This window comes from Crotalus tigris, unplaced genomic scaffold (genome assembly GCF_016545835.1).
Source record: "Crotalus tigris isolate CLP2741 ecotype Arizona unplaced genomic scaffold, ASM1654583v1 scf7180000017987.690289119674:8195010, whole genome shotgun sequence".
Classification (NCBI taxonomy): Eukaryota; Metazoa; Chordata; class Lepidosauria; order Squamata; family Viperidae; genus Crotalus; species Crotalus tigris.
In genome coordinates, this window is record NW_024096758.1 from 7870617 (window position 1) to 7881168 (window position 10552).

Below are 10552 nucleotides of genomic sequence, written 5' to 3' on the forward strand. Positions count from 1 at the left end.
ACTTCAGTTGCAAAAAGCTGGCATAACGATTAAGCTCAGCTTTAACTCAAGACAAAGCTTTAGTTCAGGCAGGCAAAATTACATTGTCTGCTTCGTTTTGACTTGAGTCAAATGTGGCTTCTTCAAACTGGTTAAAGTTAATGAAAGGAATTTTGAAATAGTGTATAACAGGAATAGTGAAATTTTGCACTTGGTACGTAAATATTCCAAAGGGTAGTGACTGTTCTTCCGAGTTTGGCTGATTAGAATCTGGGGTCTAGAAACGAAAGGAATTTAACTGACCAGCAGAGTTGGAGTGGCCGCTATAACGGGGGTGGCCGTGCTCACATGTACCATCCAAAGCGAAATGGAAAAAAAAACAATGTTCTGATCTGTGTCCTGAGCATGGCCTTCGAAGTCAAAAGATTGCAACTGCCATATATCCCAAGATACAGTTTCCTCCGGTTTGTAAGAGCAGCACTGTTTCGAATAAAAAGGGGGAGAGAAGCTGAGTCCTCCCCCCAAACAGAAAATCCAACGCGAAACCAACCCAGACCGTTTGCGAAATGAAGGAAGTTCGCAGCTGTAGGACGGAGCCTCCCAGTACACGTGTGTCACTCCTGTCGACCCCGGAAGCAATCGCCGTGCCCGATTCCTTTGCTGCAAATTGCTGCCAAGGGGCGAAGGAATCGTCAAACGTCCTCTTCTCCTCTCCCCGTGTCAATGTTCTTCTCTCCCGCTTTGCTCGCGAGTCTCTTGTCCGTCTTGTTGTCTCCCTGGGCGGTGACCGGAGGCAGTTCGGAGCGCCCCGGTGAGTCCCCGCCACGGCTTCTTCTCCTTTTTCCTGCCTGGGGTCGAGGCTTGGGTTAAATTCTCTCCTTGTGGGCAGCAGGGTGCTAAACCTTGGAAAACCATTTTTCCTCCCAAGAGAATGTTTTTGCCAGGAAGAATCGAGGCCGAGAAATAATTCCATAGAATAGAATGGAACTTGAATCATAGAATAACAGTATTGGAAGGGATGGTGGAGGTCATCTAGTCCAACCCCCTGCGCAAGCCAGAGACCCTATACTATTCTGGATAACGGTTGTCCAATCTCTTCTTGAAAACCCCCAACGTTGGAGCTCCCACAACTTCTGGAGGCAAGCCGTTCTACCAGTTAATTGCATGTTTTCATATCTCTTAGGGGCCATGCTAACCCATGATTTGTGTGATCCAGACTGCCTTTATCCACACAATCTCTGAAAAGGTTCCTCCTTCTCTTCAAGTTACAAGAAAGTTTGTCCCCTGTGCAAACATAGCCAAACAGTGGCTTAGGCATGCTTCGGGCTATATTGTTGAATTCCAATTAGAATTTAATGGGATCCATCAGAAGAAGCTGGGAATACACAACATACTATCATTTCCAGATTTTTAGGCTGTTCCAGTAAAAATGCAGCAAAAATAACAAGCACCCTACGAGAATCCTAAAAAAATAATTTTATCAGGGCTTTAAATTTTATTGTACCGTTATGGGGGAAAACAGCTCTGTATGCAAGCAGAGTGTACTGAGTAATGTGTTTCCAGAGAATATAACTTTTAAGGAAATTCCTGTTTTTTACAGCATGCTGCAAAACCTTTCCACTTGAACGTTTTGTAGTATGAATCCTGTTAAAACTTTAAGATTTCTAAAGTGCTGGTGATTTTAGAATGGAGGTTGCACATGTTACAGAATAAAAAAATATGTATTATTATTGATAGGAATTTGATTTATATTCTGTATTTTTATCCATGCAGGATAATCAGTAAAATTGAAATATCCAGATAGATAATGATAAAGCAAAAGCAGCTCAATTAAACAATTAAATTAGAGTGAAGCATTTTGCCTTGCCATAAATAGAATGAGAATGTGCTTTAACAAAATTTACCAATAAAATGGCATATAATAATACCATGAAAAATCACACAATATTTAACTTAAAAGAGGGGGGAAAGTCAAGTGACAAACCCCTTCGGGATCACCATGAAAGTCGCTATGTTACCTTTTAACAACCAAAAAGTTTGTTTCTTTGCTTTTTTTAAAGGAACTTCTTTGGCTTCTAAACTTTTCATTCTTCTTTACAACTGGATCCAGTCTGGATCAGTCACCGGGACCAGAGATTTTGAGCTTTCAGATTCATGCTGAAGCCCATCCTCAGAGAACTTCTCTCTCACCAGAATGTGAGAAAGCTCGGAAGTCAAAATCTCTGGTCCCGGTGATCGACCCAGATTGGATCCTGCAGCATTATCCTGGGATACGTATATTTGCCTTCATCCTTTGCTACTCTCTAACATTCTTGCAGCTAATTTTAATTCTTCTTCTCAGCTTTTAGGAAAGATGAAGATACTGTACAGTTGCCTGGTGGAAAATTGGAAATTAGAACAAACGTATTGGATGGTAAAAATGAAGACAGATCCTTCAGGATAATCAAACCATTTGTTATGGACAAGTATCCGGTCACCAACAAAGACTTCCGGTAAAGTTCACATCCCACGTTAGCTGAACATGGTTTTTGCCTGGCAGTAATGACTCTCTTAATAATACAATATTTTCACTACTATTTTGGATTGCATTCATAACTTGCACTTTCTAACAATTCCAAGTCAGCCCTTCAATGTAGGCCAGATGAGCAAATAAACTTTACAGGAAGACCAGAACTGTCCACTACTTTGTTAAGAAACTCCTCGATGTTTCAATAGCACAGTTCATGCTGCAGTAAAAGATTGTGACAAGATACTTTTGAGGATTAGAATCCACTTCTTCAAGTACATGTAAGGTTATCTTAGCTGGCTGGTGTTAAATAGAGGGCAGATTTGGGCTTGGTAGAAAGGTAAATTTCTGATACAGCTATTTTGTGGCAAAGTCCAATTCGGGAACAATGTATTTAGTAGTAAGAAAGAACAATAGTATCTGAGTCCCAACCTTCTCTCTTTGTGCAAATTGATATTTCCTTCGCACCCTGCATTTCCTGGTTGCTTTATTTTCAGAATATCGTTAGGAAAAACAAGACATAAATAGCAATAGCACTTAGACTTATATACCACTTCAAAATACTTTACAGCCATTTCTAAGCAGTTTACCCCATATTGCATATTGCCCCCAATGATCTGTGTCCTCATTGAGTCAACCTTGAGCCGATGAGAATCAAACTGCTGGCAGTTGGCAGAATTAATCTGCAATACTGTATTCTAACGAAGGCTCTTATCCATGTGGATAAGATAAATAGTATGCAAAGGCTGTCACAAGTTAGCTAGCTGTGACAAGAAACCAGTGCTGAATGAGAAAGGGCTTAGTGCAACATGGCCAGTTGCAGATCACATGTGATCCCTGAGTCCTTTTCTTTGGGACCCCCAGAGACCTCAAATTGTCTCCTAAGATATTTGCAAACAACCAAATTACAACAAGGCACTTTCCCACTGAAATTTTATGGGAATAGAAGGAACTAGGCATATAAATACACTAAACCCATATGCAAAGGATAAAAGTGGAAAATGAAAACCATAGGGCACCATCAATTTGATCCCCATTCCAGTTGATTTAGCACATCATTGTCACACCCCCTGTACCCTTCTCCTGCCAGAATTTTAAGAGCAGAAACCCCCAGCCCCAAAATTGTTGAGGGATCTACAAAAAAGGCTGGATTGAAAAACAGTTCTATCTTTTGGGCACAGGGAATTTGTGAAGGACCAGAAATACAAAACGGAAGCCGAGGACTTTGGCTGGAGTTTCGTCTTTGAGAATTTTGTCCCTGAAGAGCTTAAAAAGAAAGTGACACAAAAACTGGAGGTAAAGGGCCACTTTTCAACATTTGGCAGAAAGGGGTGATTTTGGTCAACTTGCCCTGTGTTCCAAACTCCAGCAAGTCTTACACATCATAGATTATTCAGCATCAATTTATATTAGTAAATTTATATTAGTCAAATATTGGGAAATAGTTTGAGTGTTAAGAGGGTGATTTCCCAGGGAGAGAAACTACAAGTAATAAATTCTAGGAGACTATAAATCTAACCTGAACTTGTCATGAAGTGAGTTGATCCATCTTGCCTAACGTAGCTTCTGCAGCTTGGCAGAAAGTGGCATCTTTTCAGCCATCCTGCCTAAAATTTTGTGATCTGAAATGTTCGGCCTCAAAGTAAAACTTTGATTTCTTATTGCATATATCTTCTATTGCTTCTAGTTTGGCATGCCAAGTCCTTAGGGCTCTGTATCTTTATTGAGCAACAATTTCACCTTCATTGATCTCAACAACCAATATTACACCACTTTCCAATGTATTTGAAATCAGAAGGGCTAGCACCATAGTTTTCACCAGGTTTACACCATTCTGCTTCTTTTGAAAACGATGGTCTATCTAATGTTATTCTAAAAATGGAGGACAAATGTGTGTTACTTTGATGAAAAGTGGAATAGTTCATATTGGGATCTCTTGTTATTGATTACATTCTACTTTTATTCTTCCCTTTAGTCTGCACCATGGTGGCTTCCGATTGAGAAAGCATTTTGGAGGCAGGTGAGACTTCAGTAGAGAGATATAGATGTTATCGGAGTCATGATTTGTCTTTGTGTACTACAGTGTACCACGGTGTTGATTAATGAACTGTACTTAGAATCTAAAAGATAGACTAACAACATTAGTTGAGACCCTTCATATACCCTGTCAACAGAAAATACACAAAATGTTTTTGCCAGCACTAGAAAATCCAGTGCCCTTAAGATCAAAGCGGCGGCCCACAGCTGGATGCGTCACACGCAGGTCACACCCACCCCAGTTCCGCAAACCCAAAAAACGTCATGATACATTACGTGATGCGATCGAGTTTGACACCTGTGCCTTAGATGCCATCTGCAGGCTCCCCAGATGACATTTGAAAATTAATCCTTTTGAAAGTGCAAAAAAAAATTAGGAGTTCACACATCTTGTAAAAACTTGAATTTTTTTTAGATTTCAATGAGATTTCAAGTAAGAAATTTTGTGGTGTTTGTGTTTCCAGCTGAATGTGCCCACGCTCTTTGACGATGAGACCGATGATGTCTTAAGATAGTTTGGCCATTGAATTAATTAATCTGTCTTTGAACACTTAACACCTGAAAATGTTAGTAGACCCTGCCTTGCAATAGTTTTTTAGGCATGCAAATTTAATTTATTGATAACAGTGCCTTAAATAACTAGAATCCTTTCCTGTCTTCAGCCTTCAGGTCCTGGATCCAGCATCAAAGACAGGCTAGACTACCCAGTGTTGCATGTGAGCTGGAATGATGCTCAGGCTTTTTGCAAATGGAAAAGAAAGAGGCTACCAACAGAAGAGGAGTGGGAATTTGCTGCTAGGGGAGGCCTCGAGAGTACGTAAGCAAGGAACCAAAGTGGTCTTAGATTCATCACAATAACATCTCAATCACTGCTTCCCAGACTTTTTTTTCCATTAACCAAAACCCATTACCAGAAAGCCCTTTCTACCCTTTAGGTAAAACACCTTAAGTCAATTTAAATGTCCCTCTTGTAATTGGGTTATGGATCTGTATATTGTTAGCCAAAGAAAAGCCACTTTTACCCAATTTTGGGTAATTTACCAGATTTGGGAAGCAAATCTTGCTCTTTTAATCCAGGCGGGCAGTCTACAACAGTATTTCTCTACCTAACAACTTTAAGATGTGTGACTTCAACTTTCAGAATTCCCCAGCCAGCATTGGGCTTTTCCCTCCCTGGAGAGATTGGAGATAAAAGGATTACAAGAGAGCAAGCAAGCACACAATGGGGCATATACATAGAAAAAATGCAGTGGCACCAATAGCCCTAAGTGTGCTATCCAAATAATGTGTTTAGGGGCTTAGGCTTTAATAATCCACATGCTTTTTTAATGTTTGATATTAAAGATAAGCTGCTCCAGGATCAGTGGTTGAAGGGAGGAAATTGGTATGTTTAGAATCGATAGTGTGGATCGACATTACCATTTTATTTTATTTATTTCTTCCTTTTTTTTGTTAGACAGGTTGTATCCTTGGGGAAATAAATTCTTAGCCAACCGCACAAACCTCTGGCAGGTAAGAGACCAAACTGGAATTTTTATTTTTACGAAATGAAAAAAGCAAAAGCTAAAGAGGATGATGAAAATGACAAAAATGGTTAAAGAAAAAATCAAACCAAGAGAAAACCATTTTTTTAAAAAAGGCAGTAATAACTGGGAGACAGATTGTGTAGATGTGTGAATGAATTCATATGTAGTCTTGAGAATAAATAGGGATTTGAAATACCCATATTTAGTATCCAAACTGAAGGGATTATATTGCTCCTGTATAAAATTCATGTGACTTGGCTCAAATAAAATTGCAACACCGATATTTATTGTGTTTAATTTGCTTAAAAATTCCAAATCTATTTATAACCGCACTGCAGAAAGTGCATGATATAATCAAATGCAGAAGCAAAATTCAGTAAAAATCATGGTGCAGCCCTTCTTAAGAGTAGTGACAATAAGCACTCCCAATCTTTCTTTTTGCATCATTTTATCCCAGTTCAAGGCTATTCCTAGGGGTAAACCAGTGTTTGTTAACTTTGGTAACTTTAAGATGTGTGGACTTCAATTCCCAGAATTCCCCAGCCAGCATGTGGGGAATTTAATAAATGTATAGGCTTCTACTTCTCTTTTCTTCCTTTTTTACTGCTTCAGGTGTCAAGGGAATAAATGTATACCTGCCCATCTCATATACTTGTTGGCTGGAGAATTCTGGGAGTTGAAGTCCACACATCTTAAAGTTGTTAAATTTGAAAAACACTGCCATTGGCCATTTTGCAGGCTTGGATTCTTTTGTTCCATATGTGCATATCTTTATTGGCCAAGACTCTTGTTTAGGCATTAGAAACCTGACTTTGCCATCAAGTCTGGGGGTTCCTGATAGCATGAGGGAATATTTTTCACAGCTTGTTTGTCAGCATTCTCAGTTGCTCTCAGTTATTTTCAATTTGGGTTGCTTTTTTATTTTCTTGTGCTCTGTTTTAATTGTTAGCTGCCCTGAAATCATGCATGTGAGATAGGCAGCCTATGATTAATCAATCAATCAAAGGAGTCACTAAGTGTTAATACCAGTTTGATGATACATAAACGTCAATCAGATATACCAGTGATGGCGAACCTTTTAGAGATCAAGTGCCTAAGCTGCAACCCAAAACCCACTTATGCACCGTTGGGTGCCGGGTGGGTGTGGCCCATTGGGTGGGTGTGGCCCATTGGGTGGTTGTGGCCAATTGGATGGACAAGGCTGTGGTGGTAATGGCAGACTGGGTGGGACTAAAAAGTTCAGTCAATCAATTCCAACTTTGCAAGATCTTTTTTCCCCACGAGAAATTGAAATTGATTGATTGAACCTTTTTTTTTGCACACGGCGGCGGAGGCCTAAAGCGAAAATATAAAATCCAGCTGAAGGCCTAGGACTGGGGTGACGGCACGCGTGCCCACCGAGAGGGCTCTGAATGCCATCTCTGGCACCCGTGCCATAGGTTCGCCACCACTGAGATATACCATTTCATTGTTTCACAGGCTGTTCAAGACTACTCTTGAACTATGACTCTCCCCGCCCCCCCACCTGAATTTTGTGGCACCCTGTTTGGATTTATTGTCTTTTGTTTACCTCAAGTGTTCACATATTCACCTCCCTTTCTCTGCACAGGGCAACTTTCCCAAAGTTGACATAGCTGAAGATGGCTTCCGTGGAGCATCACCAGTAGCAGCGTTCCCTCCTCAAAATAATTATGGTAAGATTACAGGCCATAGTCATTGGAACTGGTCAGCCTGCTGGCTTTCATGTGGCATAGGGAGCATTTTAAATAAAGGCTCTTGAATGTTCAAAGTTTTAGTCCTCTCTCTAGCAAGCTAAATTGTCTTCCTAACAGATTGTTGCATTTTACAACGTTCTGTAGATAATACAGGTGGATCTTGCTTAATGACTACCCTGTTAAATGTGTGTTTGGTTACAATGGCACAAGAAAAAGTAGCTCTGTGATTAGCCCTCACCCTTACGGTTGTTGCTGTATCCCATGATCACTAGTTTTATGCTTCAAAGCTGATTTCTGACAAGCAGAATCAATGGAGAGCTTTACAGTAAAATTGCAAGTTGTGGTTACATGATGTCACAAAAACAGCAAGTGATTAACTTAGTGGAAATGACATAAATAAATCCAATGTGGTCACATGATATTTTGCTTAGCGATAGAGCTGCTGGTCCATATTGTAGTTGCTACATAAGGATTACCTGGACTGGAACCTCCATTCCAGGCCAGCAATTGAATTTGTGATGAGTGCAGGTTTAGTTTTAGAATATGCCAGCATCAGTTTTTCAGAAAAATTGTAGATGCACTTTTCTACCTATTTGCTCTTTTCCTTTCTGATCTTCCAAGGCTCATATACTTCTTTACTGTCTTTGCTGTATCACAGGCTTATACGATTTGCTAGGAAATACTTGGGAATGGACATCCTCCGAGTATCGTCCAAATGGTCCTGCATCCCGCCAGCTTGGTCAAAAATTGTGTGTCCTGCGAGGAGCATCCTGGATTGATACAGTGGATGGCTCTGCCAATCACAAAGCTCAGGTTACAACGAGGTATGCTGGCAGGTGACATCTTATCAGCATCTTCTCCTCCAGATTTTAAAACTTATAATGTACTGGACAAGTGCAATCAGCAGTAGCCATCAGTCTGACAAGAGCAACAGTACGCTGTTGCGCAATAAGTCCTGTCCCTTTTGTATGTGTGTCATAACATCACATAGGCATTTAAAAAGGGTAGAGCTTCTGGTATAACCTCATGATGCTGCTTATGTCTTTTGTCAAAAGCAGCCAGGACTACCAAGATTTCCAGTGATGAAAATACAGGCAACAGGAGTCATTATGACTGAAAACAGCAGCTGGATGCTGAATTCAGACCACTGAAAATTCCTGAGAAAGGAGAAATCTTGGGATTGCCCATACAAACTCCAGACAGCTGGGGAAGAGGTTGAAAAAGCGAGAATGCATCTTTCTTTACATAATTTATGATCCATGTTAAATAAATATTTAAATGTTTACCATTGCTTAATTAATTGGGAAATCCTTTTTAAACTCACTAAGAACTGATTGAATGAACTAAAACCCACTTTTCCCCCCTCTGGCATTGTTCAGGTCTATTTAGATTGCAACCCCCAGAATTTCCCATGGGAAGACAAAACGTTTAGGAATGCTGAAGTAGCTCTGGATTTGGGCCAGATGACCCAGGAGACCTTCTGCTAAGACAAACTCTGTTCCTCTTAATCCATAGGATGGGGAACACTCCCGATTCTTCTTCAGACAATTTGAGCTTCCGATGTGCCATCAGCCTCGTCAAGCAGCCAGGGCAGGAAGCTGTCCGCAAAAAGGCTGAACTCTGAAGACAATATTAAACTCTTCTAAAAAGACCCAGATCTTTTCTCCTATGGAGATGGGTCAGCCTGCATTTTTGTTGGCAAGACTTTGGGTATTTTTAGCATGATATTGATAAAAGGCAATGTTACTGTTTAGAACTAAAAATGAATAAAACCTTTCCACTGGTTGTAAGTATAATTCAGATACTCATTGTTTGTTATTTGCAGATTACTGGTTTCATTCTGGAACAATCCTATGTATGAAACCATTGTGCTACCTAAACTGAGATTGGCTGGGCTCATTCATTTCTCTAAAGCATATACAGTATTTGTTTTTGCTATAGCATTTTGAATAAACCCATCTGTTAAGATTTGCAAGCTATAGCTTGTGGCTATAGCCAGCATGTTGTATTGGTTGATTAATTTAAAAAAACATCATTAACAAGGTAATGGTTTGGCAGAATAAGAAACCTTTTTGGCCCTCACTTTGCCTAGGAGCCACAAAGGGCATGGTGAGGGTGCTGTGATGTCACTGGCACTGCCCATACCCTCTTTGGAAATATTGCTTAAACCACAGTTGGCTTTCTTCACCCAACACTATAAACCAAAATCAAACAAATCATATTATGGTTTGGCGCTATGTCATAATCCGGCCTCTTAATTCTTTGGATGTTGAGATCCCTTCCAGGAACTGCTTATAACTCTCCCCTCTCCTTTCCCCCTCTCTTCCCCTCCTCTCCAGCACAAGTCTGCAGTAGTTTTAAGTGAGACAGGATTATGGCCAATTTGGAATAAGGTTCTGTCAACTTCAGATAAAATTTGAGAATCCACATATCACAATTCAGTCATATTGAATAAATAAAGCACATTTATTGTTTGTTAAATATTTTTTTAAAAAATCATGTTTTTATGTGCAGCTATAATAAATAATAAGTCCATAACACATCTATGTGGAGTTGAGTTATGGCAACTGGACTTTTCTTTTTGTTGGTTTGAAATGTTTTGTTGCTTATCCAAGTACTGTAGCTTCTTCAGTCTGAGCAAGTTAACAGAATAACAGAGTTGGAAGGGACCTTGGAGGTTTTCTAGTCCAACCCCCTGCTCAAGCAGGAAACCCTATACCATTTCAGACAAGTGTTGTCCTGTTTCTTCTTAAAAACCTCCAGTGTTGCAGCAGCCACAACTTCTGGAG

At 40.0% G+C, this 10552-nt stretch overlaps 1 protein-coding gene across 3 annotated transcripts; it reads left to right on the plus strand.

The window, feature by feature from the left end:
- Window positions 1-603: 603 nt before the first annotated feature.
- SUMF2 (sulfatase modifying factor 2) lies at window positions 604-9559 on the plus strand. 3 transcript variants are annotated; one of them, XM_039346308.1, is made up of 9 exons: window positions 604-790; window positions 2321-2471; window positions 3667-3781; window positions 4461-4505; window positions 5185-5335; window positions 5979-6034; window positions 7658-7742; window positions 8422-8587; window positions 9279-9559. In XM_039346308.1, the coding sequence occupies exons 1-9, from the start codon at window positions 703-705 to the stop codon at window positions 9385-9387; spliced, it is 966 nt and encodes a 321-aa protein (XP_039202242.1). In that variant the 5' UTR covers window positions 604-702; the 3' UTR covers window positions 9388-9559. The 3 variants fall into 3 exon arrangements, with proteins under 3 accessions (XP_039202242.1, XP_039202244.1, XP_039202243.1); XM_039346310.1 differs by lacking the exon at window positions 9279-9559 and adding an exon at window positions 9143-9278; XM_039346309.1 differs by lacking the exon at window positions 9279-9559 and adding an exon at window positions 8822-9048.
- The last annotated feature ends 993 nt before the right edge of the window (window positions 9560-10552 follow it).

Bases quoted from the DNA above. Each gene is read 5' to 3' on its own strand.
- SUMF2 (XM_039346308.1), top strand. From the start codon at position 703: ATGTTCTTCTCTCCCGCTTTGCTCGCGAGTCTCTTGTCCGTCTTGTTG. The intron at 5,336-5,978 runs GTACGTAAGCAA...TTTTTTTGTTAG, and splicing joins TGCTAGGGGAGGCCTCGAGA to ACAGGTTGTATCCTTGGGGA. The intron at 8,588-9,278 runs GTATGCTGGCAG...CTTAATCCATAG, and splicing joins AAAGCTCAGGTTACAACGAG to GATGGGGAACACTCCCGATT.